Raw genomic sequence first — 16,406 nt, forward strand, 5'->3', positions numbered from 1 at the left:
TTGAAACTCAAGCACAACTAAAGTACCTCAATGAGTCTGAAGTACCTCAATGAGTCTGAAGTACCTCAATGAGTCTGAAGTACCTCAATGAGTCTGAGTCTGAAGTACCTCAATGAGTCTGAAGTACCTCAATGAGTCTGAAGTACCTCAATGAGTCTGAAGTACCTCAATGAGTCTGAAGTACCTCAATGAGAACTAAAGTACTTCAAGGAGCTCTAAAGTACCTCAAGGAGACGTAAATTACCTCAATGAGAACTAAATTACTTCAAGGAGTCTAAAGTACTTCAAGGAGTTTAAAGTACTTCAAGGAGAACTAAAGTAACTCAAGGAGATTTACAGTAACTCAAGGAGAACTAAAGTACCTCAAGCATAACCGAAGTAACTCAAGGAATCTAAAGTACTTCCAGGAGAACTAAAGAATCTAAAGGAGTCTAAAGTACTTCAAGGGGAACTAAACTAACTCACGGACAACTAAAGTACCTCAAGGAGAACTAAAGTACCTCAAGGAGTCTAAAGTACCTCAAGGAGTCTAAAGTACCTCAAGGAGAACTAAAGTAATTCAAGGAGGACTAAAGTACCTCAAGCACAACCAAAGTAACTCAAGGAGAACTAAAGTAACTAAAGGAGTCTAAAGTAACTCAAGGAGAGCTAAAGTAATTAAATGAGTCTAAAGTAACTCAAGGAGAACTAAAGTAACTAAAGGAGTCTAAAGTAACTCAAGGAGAGCTAAAGTAATTAAATGAGTCTAAAGTAACTCAAGTAGAACTAAAGTAACTAAAGGAGTACTTAAGTTTCTCAAGGAGACCTAAAGTACCTCAATGAGACCTAAAGTACCTCAAGGAGTAGTAAAGTATCTCAAGGAGTCTAAGGTACTTCAAGGAGAACTAAAGTAACTAAAGGAGTCTAAAGTACCTCAAGGGGAACTAAAGTAACTAAAGGAGTCTAAAGTATCTCAAGGAGTTTAAAGTACCTCAATAAAGTACCTCAAGGAGAACAAAATTAACTCAATGAGAACTAAAGTAGTCTAAAGTACCTCAAGGTGAACTAAAGTACCTCAAGGAGTCTAAAGTAACTCAAGGAGAACTAAAGCACCTCAATGAGAACTAAAGTACCTCAAGGAGAACTAAAGTACCTCAAGGAGGCATGACGTATCGCAAGGAGAACTAAAGAACTTCAAAGAGGACTAAAGTAACTCAAGGAGACCTAAAGTACCTAAAGGAGTCTAAAGCACCTCATTAAAGTACCTCAAGGAGAACTCAATTAACACAAGGCGAACTAAAGCACCTCAATGAGTCTAAAGTACTTGACTAATGCAGCTCCAAAATGCAGGTGTTTCAGCCTAGCTCAGTGCTTTCTGTGGTGGTGGTGGGGCAGCCAGCGGAAAATACGGAGCGTAGCAGTTGGTAATGTTCTCTAGTTGTGTCGTGATTGGCTCAGTGTTCTGTCACTCATGGGGACACTATGTCAACGCCAAATCTAAGGGTAGAGCTCCAAAACTATGGTGCTGCCATAGTTACATTAGAAGTGCCCATCCAAGAAGGCTCAAGGTCATTGGCCACAGATAAAAGGACTTGAAATCACATTATATATACCTTAGCTTTAATTGGACTGATCATGTCAACATCATACTTTCAAAATCTTAGCTAGCGAGCTAGCAGTCATCATCATGAATCAGGTCAACAATCTACTGGCAAATCCTTTTCAATCCTTGTCATATGAAGAGAAATTATGAAGAGAAATTATAGATAGAATGTAACGGTGCTCATCGATCATTGGACATAAACATAACACAACAAGTTGGAAATCTCAAATTCAACAATGAGTGGTTTGAAAGGAATCAGTGTCTAACTGCAAACATTTCAAAGTAAGCCCTAGCCTGCTATTCAGTGGAGTGGGTGTGTGGTACAAGTCTTGGTTTAAGTGTCTATTTTCCAAGCTTTAAAAGGATAAACGTTCAACAATGGCTGTGACAATCCAGCTGACTTCTGCCAAGTTCAAAACAACTGTTAACTCAGGACTTGGAAATCTCAGACTTCAGTGAGTTCAAGGCAACTGGGAACTTGGAAAAAAAACAAGCTCTGACTGGGAAAATACGTTTGAACGGTCATCCAACTCGGAATTCCAAGTCGGGAACTCGGGCCTCTTTCTAGAGCTCCAACCTGAAGATCACTGACTTCATGATTCGACCTTTTTTCAGAATTCCCAGTTGTCTTGAAAGCACCATAAATACAGAGAATGCCATACTTTGATGACAAAGTTTGACAACAAAATTTGCCCACGAAGGACCGCCGTGCCACCTTCCTGTTCATGTGAGCAAAGCACAACTTGGCCATTCCAAAAATATCTTGTCTGCTGCTGCATAAATTATGTAATATACATGGGAGATATGTATACTGTAGCTAAGAAAGTAATACTAAGTGTATGTTGTGTAGTAAGCTGATAGTAGCCCTTGTGCCTCACCCTAATAATTTGGTTCCTTTTCCCCTCAAAACTTAGCCTACTGTTCTGACTTGATGGTGCACGTGTAGCCTATAGCCTGTTTTAGAGAAATGTCATTATCGAATATTGTAAGAGCCCCCATTATGTATCCTACGGTTCTGACTTGGTGTACAGGGAGAACACTGTAAGAACGGCCCATGTTCTGTACTCTGTCGCTGTACATTTCAAAAGTGCTGAAGAAATAGTTATATTGACCACGTCCGTCCTAGCTCGCTCATTAATGTCTTAATCGAAAATACGGATTTTCTCTTATCCATTTATCGTCCCCTTATTCCATAGTTTGTACATCTCAATTGTCAGTAGAAATCTACATTTGTTTTAGCAAGTCAGCCATATCAGCTATATATATATATATATACACTGCATATATATACACTGCAAAAAAATAAAGGGAACACTTAAACAACACAATGTAACTCCAAGTCAATCACACTTCTGTGAAATCAAACTGTCCACTTAGGAAGCAACACTGATTGACAATAAATTTCATATTTAATATATATATATTTAATATATATATATTTTAAATGCATTAAATGAGGCTGAATTAACTGTTTCACTGCCAGACAAGGCTCAGCTGAAAGCCAGGTGTAGCAGTGTTCACCGGACGTGCTACCTGTCCCAGACCTGCTGTTTTCAACTCTCTAGAGACAGCAGGAGCGGTAGAGATACTCTCAATGATCGGCTATGAAAAGCCAACTGACCTTTACTCCTGAGGTGCTGACTTGCTGCACCCTCGACAACTACTGTGATTATTATTATTTGACCATGCTGGTCATTTATGAACATTTGAACATCTTGGCCATGTTCTGTTATAATCTCCACCCGGCACAGCCAGAAGAAGACTGGCTACCCCTCATAGCCTGGTTCCTCTCTAGGTTTCTTCCTAAGTTTTGGCCTTTCTAGGGAGTTTTTCCTAGCCACCGTGCTTCTACACCTGCATTGCTTGCTGTTTGGGGTTTTAGGCTGGGTTTCTGTACAGTACTTTGAGATATCAGCTGATGTACGAAGGGCTACATAAATACATGTGATTTGATTTGATTTGTAAGGTGTTGGGACTGTTGTTGGGACTGCTGTTGGGACAGCTTTATGTAGGCCCTAACAGCTTGTGGGCATTGTTTGTCACCGTTATAGGGTAATTCATGTATTGTTTAGTGTTGTGTTCTGTAGTGGCTTTGCCCCACCAAGATTGACATGCTAAAATTGCCACTGTGTCTGCCTGCAGCATACCACTCTGCATCCCATTGCTGGCTTACTTCTGACGCTAAGAGGGGACAATCCTTGTTGGTCCCTGGATGAGAGAGCAGAGGCTGCTTATAGTGATGCTGGAGTGCCAGTAGAGGGAACACTTCCCTATTCTTTAAGGAAATGGTAATGCAATAAGGCAGTGAAGAAGACATTGCCCTGCATAAGGTGCAGCCTTTTCGATGGGAGGTTAAATATGGTGTCCTGACTCTCTATGACTCTCCTGACTCTCTATCCTTTATAATTTCCCACACAATTAATGGCCACCTAATCATCGCCAGCTTCCAATCTGTTCATTCATCCCCTTTCCTCCCCCTGTAACTCTTCCCCAGGTAGGTGCTGTAAAATATATATGTTCTCAGTCAACTTACCTGGTAAAATAAGGGTAAATAAATACACAATCTGGGTATAAATAGAATGAGTAAAGTAGAACAAACAATTTCATGATTTGAAGCATTATTATTTGTGTCTTACATTTTACATTTGAGTCATTTTGCAGATGCTGTTAAGCGGAGTGACTTACAGTTACTACACTAATCTTAAGGTGAGACACCCTCATCACAGTCGTAATAAGCACACATTTCCTCAATAAAGTAGTTATCATCTAATTCAGAGCTAGCAGGAAAAGATTGTAGGGACCTATCTCCATCTTTGTTGTATTACTTTGCTTACAAGTATTTATGAAGCATCTATGTTGTTTTTATGAAGATGTTATGAAAGCTCTATACACGTGTAGTTGCTGCTAAAACTGATAATGTGTTCCTTTAGGCTATGTTCTAGAAGACATCTCACTCTACGTAATGTGTTCCTTTAGGCTATGTTCTAGAAGACATCTCACTCTACATAATGTGTTCCTTTAGGCTATGTTCTAGAAGACATCTCACTCTACATAATGTGTTCCTTTAGGCTATGTTCTAGAAGACATCCCACTGTACATAATGTGTTCCTTTAGGCTAAGTTCTAGAAGACATCCCACTCTACATAATGTGTTCCTTTAGGCTATGTTCTAGAAGACATCCCAATCTACATAATGTGTTCCTTTAGGCTATGTTCTAGAAGACATCTCACTCTACGTAATGTGTTCCTTTAGGCTATGTTCTAGAAGACATCTCACTCTACATAATGTGTTCCTTTAGGCTATGTTCTAGAAGACATCTCACTCTACATAATGTGTTCCTTTAGGCTATGTTCTAGAAGACATCTCACTCTACATAATGTGTTCCTTTAGGCTATGTTCTAGAAGACATCTCACTCTACATAATGTGTTCCTTTAGGCTATGTTCTAGAAGACATCTCACTCTACATAATGTGTTCCTTTAGGCTATGTTCTAGAAGACATCTCACTCTACGTAATGTGTTCCTTTAGGCTATGTTCTAGAAGACATCTCACTCTACATAATGTGTTCCTTTAGGCTATGTTCTAGAAGACATCTCACTCTACATAATGTGTTCCTTTAGGCTATGTTCTAGAAGACATCTCACTCTACGTAATGTGTTCCTTTAGGCTATGTTCTAGAAGACATCTCACTCTACGTAATGTGTTCCTTTAGGCTATGTTCTAGAAGACATCTCACTCTACGTAATGTGTTCCTTTAGGCTATGTTCTAGAAGACATCTCACTCTACATAATGTGTTCCTTTAGGCTATGTTCTAGAAGACATCTCACTCTACGTAATGTGTTCCTTTAGGCTATGTTCTAGAAGACATCTCACTCTACATAGTCTGTCATCTGACAATCATCATTATAGTGACATTTGGTGTGCTATCAAAGTCAAGCTGAACAGAGGAAAAATAGAGCAAAAAGTAGAGTCAGATGCGTCTTTATTAATTTGATAGAAAACGTAAACAACACATATAGAATATACAGTATTTACACAATGTTGATCAATTTGATAACTAAACAAAATGTAAAACATTTAAATTCTTGACCTTTCAAAATGAAAAAATATATCTACATATTTACATACTTTTTATATTTTCAATTGCATAAATGAACAATGAACAATTGAACACTCAAAAAATATTAAACTGACTTAAAAAACTAAATATCAGCCTATTTAAGTTTCCATTTGAAGTTTTTATGAATGTCTCTCAAGTAGTAAGTCATATGGTGTACGATATACCAATATTGTCCATTTAAAAAATGATTTTCTAAGTACCATTAAACAGTGTAAACGTATTCAGGCAGTCTTCAGTGCATTGACTGAACTGTGGTAATTCATCAGGATTAGCTCTCTCTCATGGTGCTCTCTGTTCCATCAAGTTCCCAATGGAATTGTTGTCATTAGTTCATAGATTTACTGCACACTCCTGAAATAGAAAATAAATGATTATACTTATATGATTAATAACTTAATAATGAACTACTAATAAATACAGACTCAAGATATACTGACATACTGATGTACTGATGTACTGATACAGATATACTGATACTGATGTACTGATACCGACATACTGATGAACTGATACTGATTTACTGATGTATTGATATACTGATGTACTGGTATACTTATGTACTTGTAAACTGATGTAGTGATGTACTGATATACTGATGTACTGATAAATCGGTGTACTGATGTACTGATATACTGATACTGATGTACTGATACTGATGTACTGATATACTGATGTACTGATATACTGATACTGATGTACTGATAAATCGGTGTACTGATATACTGATACTGATGTACTGATATACTGATGTACTGATGTACTGATATAGCGATGTACTGATGAATCGATGTATTGATGTACCGATGTACTGACATAATACTGATGTACTGACATAATACTGATGTACTGATATAATACTGATGTACTGACATAATACTGATGTACTGATATAATACTGATGTACTGATATAATACTGATGTACTGACATAATACTGATATACTGATATAATACTGATGTACTGATATAATACTGATGTACTGATATAATACTGATGTACTGATATAATACTGATATACTGATATAATACTGATGTACTGATATAATACTGATGTACTGATATAATACTGATATACTGATATAATACTGATGTACTGATATAATACTGATGTACTGATATTATAGTGATGTACTGACATAATACTGATGTACTGATATAATACCGATATACTGATATAATACTGATGTACTGATATAATACTGATGTACTGATATAATACTGATGTACTGACATAATACTGATGTACTGATATAATACTGATATACTGATATAATACTGATGTACTGATATAATACTGCTATAATACTGATGTACTGATATAATACTGATATACTGATGTGAGTATTGCTCTGTTGAGAATGATGCATATGGATCAGTTACTGTGTATTGAATTTGTAATGAAGTCTGAATATGTTGTCCTCACCTTTGGTTTTTCATTATTTTCTGAATGGTTTTCTTGGCAAATGGAGCCTCTGGATTCAGACACTTCTTCCCTTTTCCGTTCTTCAGAGTGACACTGGATATACAAGGAGAGAGAGACTACTGTTAGAAGTTAGCCATCACAACTTTCCAACTGAGCATATAGAGAAATAATATTATCCTACTAGCAGGTGTACGTACGTACATCTCAATTAAAAACATTTACCTTCATGTCCATCTAAATACTAAGCTAGGCACAATATGCAATTCTATCAATATAGGTCAAACAAACAGACAGACAGACAGACAGACAGACAGACAGACAGACAGACAGACAGACAGACAGATTTCTTACATGATCTCTATGTTCTGACAGGAGTGGCTGGAGGGGTACACCTCAAGCTTCTCAATGAGAAGAGGCTTAACGTGGTTCACCATTCCATTCAGACACAGGCACCGAGCATTAGAATGACCCACCTGGCCTGAGGATGACAAGAAAAGGTTGTGGCATATTTGGTTATGGCGTTATTGCAGCTAAGAACTAAACTCTTCAGTCAGAAATCAAACCTATTATTTGACTACATTTCTCCCTGGCTTTGCAAGTCAATTCATATGCTACAGATTTCTAATCAAGACGTCAAAGATATTAGAAATATAATTCAAAATATTTCAGAGATGTTACCTTCAACATTGACCAGGAGCAGACAGGCCAGGAAGCTGATGAGAACCGTTGATGTCATCGTGTTGGTCATGGATACTGCTTCTTCAGTTTCTTTAAGAGTCTGGATGGACAGCTCAGTCAAGTGATGGAAGTTGTGAATGGAGGAGAGAAGTGATGGAAGTTGTGAATGGAGGAGAGCTTGGCTTGTATTTATATTGTATTTACATTAAGCCCCACCCTTTATCTGACAGTCATCCAATGAGAAGGGGAGAGAGAGAAAGAGAGGGGTTTTCCCTTTTCTCTGTCTCAGCTCCTTTCTCCTTTTCCCTGCTTCTCCTTTCACACAGGATTTCCCATTTCTCAGAAACACACTCTCTGACAGTGAAATTTGAGACGTGTTTAAGGTAGAGAGATGATACAGACTGTCTTTCCTTTTCCATCCCAAATGCCACCCTATTCCCTATATAGTGCACTACGTTTGACCAGAGCCCTATTCCCTACATAGTGCACTACGTTTGACCAGAGCCCTATTCCCTATATAGTGCACTACGTTTAACCAGAGCCCTATTCCCTATATAGTGCACTGCGTTTGACCAGAGGCCTATTCCTTATATAGTGCACTACTTTTGACCAGAGGACTATTTGTGCCATTTGAAGTTAACCATGGCCTTCGTGGTTACATTTCCATGATATCAAAGATAATGACGTCAGGCTACCTTAAGACACGTTTGACACCACTAAAAGGCATCCCTATAACTCCCATGCGAAACAGTTCATACATACAGTGAGGGGAAAAAGTATTTGATCCCCTGCTGATTTTGTACGTTTGCCCACTGACAAAGAAATGATCAGTCTATAATTTTAATGGAAGATTTATTTGAACAGTGAGAGACAGAATAACAACAACAAAATCCAGAAAAACGCATGTCAAAAATGTTAGAAATTGATTTGCATTTTAAAGAAGGAAATAAGTATTTGACCCCCTCTCAATCAGAAAGATTTCTGGCTCCCAAGTGTATTTTATACATATTTTGTGAAGTCTTTGAGAAGTTTTGGTGTTCTGTAAGTTTTTTTTTCAGCTGTTCCTGAGGCAAGCCAAAGTTCGTTGGCCAAAGTCTACGCCTGTTTGTCGGTGATTGGTCAACAGTAGTTATTCTTCAAGTGTATGTTGTCGTTCAATGAGAGACGACTCGTTTTCATGCATATTATGGCACTTGAGAAACACTGCTTCCAAACATCTTAGTTTGACGTAAAATTGTACGACTAAAGACTTCCTCTGCAAAAATGGAAAAATTAATGACAGATTTCTTTAGTTATCTCAGATTAATTCGGACTATTTTTGATGAAGTATATACTGGCTACAGCGACTCAAGAGGGACAAACTACTATTTCTGTTTTTTCTAGTTTTTCAAGCTTAGGTCTTTCAACGAAGTATGCGAGGCACAGATGTTCCAAGTACTGCTAGGAGCTAACCTAATACAGCAATTATAAAATAAACACCTGAAACTATACTGAACAAACATATAAACGCAACATGTAAAGTGTTTATGTTGTAATAAAACCCTTTTGTGGGGAAAAAACAATTCTGATTGGCTCCCCATTGGGTGGGCCTGAAAGGAATATACACAGTACCAGTCAGAAGTGTGGACACACTTACTCATTCAAGGGTTTCCTTTATTTGGACTATTTTCTACGTTGTAGAATAGTAGTGAAGACATCAAAACTATTTATCTTCAAATAATGTGGCCCCAATCAACAAATTAAATTTGAAGAATTTGAAAGTATTTTCAAAGATTTATTTCCAAGTACATTATTTAGCATAGCCAATTGGGGTAAATGCATGGGACTGTATTTAAATGAGTGTATTTAAATGAGTGTATTTAAATGAGTGTATTTAAATGAGTGTATTTTAATGACTGTATTTTAATGACTGTATTTTAATATTTTCAAACACATGCCAAGACTTTTCAAGTGTATTTCCAAAATACATACCATTATGCAACTACTTGTCAAATAAAAAATATCTAAAACAGTGAAGATCTAGTACAGTAATTGAAAGAAAATGGTATCTAATCTCAGATCTGATTATTACCTGTAATTAGGATCTCTGTCAGATGAATGATCTGATCTCAGACCTGTAATTAAGGATCCCAGTCAGATGAATGATCTGATCTCAGACCTGTAATTAAGGATCCCAGTCAGATGAATGATCTGATCTCAGACCTGTAATTAAGGATCCCTGTCAGATGAATGATCTGATCTCAGACCTGTAATTAAGGATCCCTGTCAGATGAATGATCTGATCTCAGACCTGTAATTAAGGATCCCTGTCAGATTAATGATTTTGGAGAGTTAGTTACCGCTCCACAGTAACTGTACATGCTATCATCAAATACCAACCATAAACAAATCCAATGCATTGTGGTTTTGTTTGAAAGGACCTTTGGCTCAATATGGTATATTTATCAACCTAGAGGAATGTGTTGATAGTAGACTACTATAGAATAGCTGACAAGCAGATTCTGTGGAAAGGTTCCCGTTTCCAGGAAAGAGGTTACTGTCCATTTGAAAAAGGGCCAAATGGAAGTGAAACTGAAAGTGAAGGAGTGTAGTTTCAGTTGGGGACTTTCCCTTTCACCTCTTACATCTGGTCCGTTTAAATGGGACAGTAGGACAATGGTTTCATTTCAAGGAAAGCAGTGGTGTCCTTGTGTGTTAATAAATAAAGTAGTAGCGTAGTAAGCTAACAAACTACCTCAAATGTATTAATTAACTCACATTTCCTTTTAAGAATCTGAAACTGTTCAGATTAACTTTTTTTGCAGAACAAAGAACCAACCAGACATGAAAGTTACTTTAGGAAACATTGTTTTAATACAGGATACAACGCCCACAAACAAACCACAGCAATACTGGCAAGAAGGATGGTGGTACAGTGATAAAGACAGCATCAGACACAAATCTCACAACCAATGATTTTTCAAAACTCTAACACTTTTTCCAGTTGCTTGGATACAATACACATAAAGCTAAGATCATTTGTTCATTGAACTAAAATCACCTGTTGGAAATGACACAACTTAACATCAAAGTATTACCATTTCAAAATGCAATTCACACATTACATCTGAGATGACTGTCTATTAATTTCATTACAATTATCTAACTATCAATTGATACAACTGCTCAAAATGATAAGTGACTGTTGCGTTACTCTCAATGCATAGTTTTACGGAAACTGACAAACAATATTCCATGTTTAGATCATGAAAGTTTCAGGATAACGAGATCCATCGACATCAATTACCGTGGAACATGAACCAATTAGACTACATTATCTATGGATGTAATATTTCATCATCATTCTTTATCAGACACTCTTTCTATGGTCCCATGTACCACTTTTCCAGACCATGTTTTCAGATTTGATATTACAGTACACTCACCGGCCACTTTATTAGGTACACCTATCTAGTACTGGGTAGGACCCCCTTTTGCCTCCACAACAGCCTGAATTATTCACGGTGTTGTACGTTAAGAGATGCCCTTCTGCACACCACTGTTTTAAACAGCTGTTATTTGAGCGTTTGTGGCCTTTCTGTTAGCTTGAATGAGTCTGGACATTCTCTTCTGACCTCTCTCATTAACAAGGTGTTTTTGCCCACAGAACTGCTGCTCACTGAATGTGTTTTGTTTATCGCACTATTCTCTGTAAACTCTAGAGACTGTAGTGCGTAAAAATCCCAGGAAGGCAGCTGTTTCTGAGATGCTGGAATCACCATATGTGGCATCAACAATCATACCACGGTCAAAGTTGCTTAGCCTGTCTAGCCCCGGGGTGCCGCTAGCGGCACCCCCCCCCCACCCCCACTGAAAAGGCAGAGCCGCAAAATTCAAAAAAAATTTTTTTTTTAAATATTTAACTTTCATACATTAAAGTCCAATACAGCTAATGAAAGACACAGATCTTGTGAATCCAGCCAACATGTCCGATTTTTAAAATGTTTTACAGGGAAGACACAATATGTAAAGATGTAAATCTATTAGCTAAACACATTAGCATAATCCACCATATTTTCTTTGTCGACCAACACCAGTAGCTATCACCAATTCGGCTAAACTAAGAAATTGATAGCCACTAACCAAGAAAAAACCTCCTCAGATGACAGTCTGATAACATATTTATGGTATAGGATAGGTTTTGTTAGAAAAATGTGCATATTTCAGGTAGATGTCATAGTTTAAAATTGCACCCACCGTCACAAATGGACTAGAATAATTACAATGAGCAACGTGTTTACCTAACTACTAATCATCAAACATTTCGTAAAAATACACAGCATACACTAATCGAAAGACACAGATCCTGTGAATACAGACAATATTTCAGATTTTCTAAGTGTCTTACAGCGAAAACACAATAAATCGTTATATTAGCATAGCACATGTGCAAACATTACCCCAGCATTGATTCTAGCCAAAGAGAGCGATAACGTAAACATCGCCAAAATATATTAATTTTTTCACTAACCTTCTCAGAATTCTTCAGATGACACTCCTGTAACATCACATTACAACATACATATACAGTTTGTTCGAAAATGTGCATATTTAGCCACCAAAATCATGGTTAGACAATGAGAAAAGTAGCCCAGCTGGTCAGAAAATGTCGTGCGCCATATTAGACAGTGATCTAGTCGTATACATAAATACTCATAAACGTGACTAAAAAATATAGGGTGGACAGCGATTGATAGACAATTTAATTCTTAATACAATCGCGGAATTACATTTTTTAAATTATCCTTACTTTTCAATACAGTTTGCGCCAAGCGAAGCTAAGTCAAAAAAAATGGCGTCCTAAGCCACTAACATTTTTCGACAGAAACACGATTTATCATAATAAATTGTTCCTACTTTGAGCTGTTCTTCCATCAGAATCTTGGTCAAAGAATCCTTTCTTGGGTCTAATCGTCTTTTGGTCGAAAGCTGTCCTCTTGCCATGCAGAAATGCACATTGCGTTCGGCATGAACTGGAGCGGTGCCCAGAGATTCACAGTGGCTCAGAAATAAATGTCCCAAAATCGCACTAAACGGATATAAATTGCTATAAAACGCTTTAAATTAACTACCTTATGATGTTTTTAACTCCTATAACGAGTAAAAATATGACCGGAGAAATATAACTGGCTACACTAATGCTTGGAAAAACAGTAGGTCGGTATCCTCCGCGCGCATGACGCACCTAGAAAAGAGTTCCTACCTACAGGATTTTTTCATTTATAGTGGCTGTGATTGGGCAATCGATACCATTCAAAGCGTCATCACGTAAAGGCATCCAGGGGAAGACGTAAGCAGTGTCCGTATACTCATAGGAATAACAGTGGCCTTAAAACTGACTCCAGAACAGGGGCCAAAATGTGTGAAATCTGACTCCATGTCAGGGAAATTGCTGTAGAATGAGTTCTGTTCCACTTTGAGACAAAATTTCAACGGCTATAGAAACTATAGACTGTTTTCTATCCAATAATAATAATAATATGCATATTGTACGATCAAGAAGTTTGTAGGAAGCCGTTTCAAAAATTACACGATTTCCATAAATAGTGACAACAGCACCCCCTAGCCTTAACAGGTTAAATTACGCATCTTGCCCGTTCTAATGTTTGGTCGAACAACATCTAAAGCTCTCTACTCTATATACTCTACATATTGAGTTGCAGGCAGCCACATGATTCGCTGTTCGAATGTAACCGTCCTTGATGAGCTGAATCAGGTCTGTAGAGCTGATGGCATGACCTATGTCATTGTGAGGGATAATGTCTGCTTCCACCATGCTCAAATGGTGCAAGCATGGTTTCAGGCCCATCCACAATTTACCACCCTGTGCTTACCCCATACTCTCCTTTCCTTAACCCGATTGAGGATTTTTTCTCCACATGGAGGTGGAAGGTATATGATAGGCGCCCTCCAAACAAGCCACCCTTCTCCAAGCCACGGATGACGCATGCAATGGCATCACGGCAGACCAGTGTCAGGCCTGGATTCGCCATTCCCAAGGATTCTTCCCAAGATGTTTGGCTAAGGAAAACATCCTTAGCCACAACACCCTAATGTGGATGAGAACCTGTGGCCAAATCCACAAGACAGGGTTGATGGAAATATAGAAGTACAGTAATCAATCTTTTGTTTATGTTTTTACAGTAAGCCAGGTGAGGAACACTGCAGTTGACCTTTAACTGTTGTTTATTTTTTTATAGCTAATTATTTTTGCTTTGATTCAAAGAAACCTATGTTGTGATTTTATTGTATTTCATCAATAAATTTCATATTTTGTTCAATGATTCCACTGTGTCTGTAGTATTCTCTCTACTAGTCCTTTTACAGTGATGTATTTACGTGTAGTAGCATAATGAAACATGTGTCACATATTTCGTACTACAATATTTAATGATTGTATGAACAACTAGACAGTGAAATTATCGGTATCTTGTGTGTGGGTGATCTAAATGATTGGTCCTATGGTATTTAATGATAAATGAGTTATTTGAACCAATGATTCTGCAAGTGCAAGGTTTCTTTAAAGATATGAATGGACAATGCAATGTTTTGAACATTGGACAGCCTGTGTTACAAGCGATGACCGTTTTGAGTTTTGTGTCTAGAGTTTTGAAAAATGACCACAAGGTTCTGAAATTAGTGCCAAAGTGATTGTTAAAAACTGTAAATGACATCAAATGGTTTTAATGAAGAGATGGGTAGAACAGCGACAAAGTAACATGATGACGTTGAAGAATATGAAGCTGCGGTTTTAAACAGGAAGTGGCAACACTGAATTCCAGAGAATCACGCAACTTTGTGAGTGTGTTTGTGTGTGTTTGTGTGTGTTTGTGTGTGTGTTTGTGTGTGTGTGTTTGTGTGTGTGTTTGTGTGTGTTGGTGTGAGTGTATGTGTGTATCTCTGTGTATGTGTATGTGTCTGTGTGTGTGTGTGTGTGTGTGTGTGTGTGTGTGTGTGTGTGTGTGTGTGTGTGTGTGTGTGTGTGTGTGTGTGTGTGTGTGTGTGTGTGTGTGTGTGTGTGTGTGTGTGGTGTTTGTGTGAGTGTGTGTGTGTGTGTGTGTGTGTATCTCTGTGTGTGTGTGTGTGTGTGTGTGTGTGTGTGTGTGTGTGTGTGTGTGTGTGTGTGTGTGTGTGTGTGTGTGTGTGTGTGTGTGTGTGTGTGTGTGTGTGTGTGTGTGTGTGTGTATCTCTGTGTGTGTGTCTGTGTGTGTGAGTGTGTCTATGTGTGTGTGTTTGTGTATGTGTGTGTGTGTATCTGTGTGTGTGTTTGTATCTCTGTGTGTGTCTGTGTGTGTGAGTGTGTCTATGTGTGTGTGTGTGTGTGTGTGTGTGTGTGTGTGTGTGTGTGTGTGTGTGTGTGTGTGTGTGTATGTGTGTGTACAAGATAAACAGCGAAAGTAAAAAATAAAATAAAAACATTTTTGCTATTAAATTCATTTCTAAATTTCTGTTTGCGAGTAAGGCATTCCTCTTTCCTCCAGGTTACAATAATAGGCTAATCATCTTGACGTGTAGGCTGTGCAATTACCAACAGGCAGGTTTCCAATGACTCAGGTATATTACCAACAGGCAGGTTTCCAATGACTCAGGTATATTACCAACAGGCAGGTTTCCAATGACTCAGGTATATTACCAACAGGCAGGTTTCCAATGACTCAGGTATATTACCAACAGGCAGGTTTCCAATGACTCAGGTATATTACCAACAGGCAGGTTTCCAATGACTCAGGTATATTACCAACAGGCAGGTTTCCAATGACTCAGGTATATTACCAACAGGCAGGTTTCCAATGACTCAGGTATATTACCAACAGGCAGGTTTCCAATGACTCAGGTATATTACCAACAGGCAGGTTTCCAATGACTCAGGTATATTACCAACAGGCAGGTTTCCAATGACTCAGGTATATTACCAACAGGCAGGTTTCCAATGACTCAGGTATATTACCAACAGGCAGGTTTCCAATGACTCAGGTATATTACCAACAGGCAGGTTTCCAATGACTCAGGTATATTACCAACAGGCAGGTTTCCAATGACTCAGGTATATTACCAACAGGCAGGTTTCCAATGACTCAGGTATATTACCAACAGGCAGGTTTCCAATGACTCAGGTATATTACCAACAGGCAGGTTTCCAATGACTCAGGTATATTACCAACAGGCAGGTTTCCGATGACTCAGGTATATTACCAACAGGCAGGTTTCCAATGACTCAGGTATATTACCAACAGGCAGGTTTCCAACGACTCAGGTATATTTGATAAAAAGCGATGTCTCCAAAGACATCTTTGTGACGTGTGTAATGGAAACGGCAGATGTAGGAGCCATTTTCTAAAGATCGACGACATTTTGATCCGTTCGAAAGCGGTGGATACTTATTTTTGTTTTAACTTTTCTTTGTTGCGACAAATTATGATGGAGCCGGTGTTGAATGTACGCAGGGCTCGTGATGTCATCACGTAACTAGAAAGCATTTAATTCTAAATGCCTACTGCTTACTAAATAAAAATGTGTATCTATAAAAAATAATATTTCTTTGCAGGATTGTCCTGACTTTCAA

General features: G+C 38.0%; 1 protein-coding gene across 1 annotated transcript; it reads right to left on the reverse strand.

The window, feature by feature from the left end:
• Nucleotides 1-5,548: 5,548 nt before the first annotated feature.
• Nucleotides 5,549-7,975, reverse strand: LOC129825829 (C-X-C motif chemokine 11-1-like). The gene is made up of 4 exons (XM_055885966.1): nt 7,805-7,975; nt 7,478-7,604; nt 7,127-7,219; nt 5,549-6,054 (listed from the first exon to the last, which is right to left on the reverse strand). Exons 1-4 carry the CDS (start codon nt 7,872-7,874, stop codon nt 6,042-6,044), a joined length of 303 nt encoding a protein of 100 aa, XP_055741941.1. The 5' UTR covers nt 7,875-7,975; the 3' UTR covers nt 5,549-6,041.
• Between the last annotated feature and the right edge of the window lie 8,431 nt (nt 7,976-16,406).

The sequence above is a fragment of the Salvelinus fontinalis genome, chromosome 28, assembly GCF_029448725.1.
Source record: "Salvelinus fontinalis isolate EN_2023a chromosome 28, ASM2944872v1, whole genome shotgun sequence".
Lineage (NCBI taxonomy): Eukaryota > Metazoa > Chordata > Actinopteri > Salmoniformes > Salmonidae > Salvelinus > Salvelinus fontinalis.

What these genes read in the sequence shown, in the direction of transcription:
- LOC129825829 (XM_055885966.1), bottom strand. Translation starts at nt 7,874, where the DNA reads ATGACCAACACGATGACATCAACGGTTCTCATCAGCTTCCTGGCCTGT. An exon ending in GCTCCTGGTCAATGTTGAAG is followed by an intron (nt 7,605 to 7,804) that starts GTAACATCTCTG and finishes TGTCATCCTCAG; the next exon opens with GCCAGGTGGGTCATTCTAAT. An exon ending in TGTCAGAACATAGAGATCAT is followed by an intron (nt 7,220 to 7,477) that starts GTAAGAAATCTG and finishes TTGTATATCCAG; the next exon opens with TGTCACTCTGAAGAACGGAA.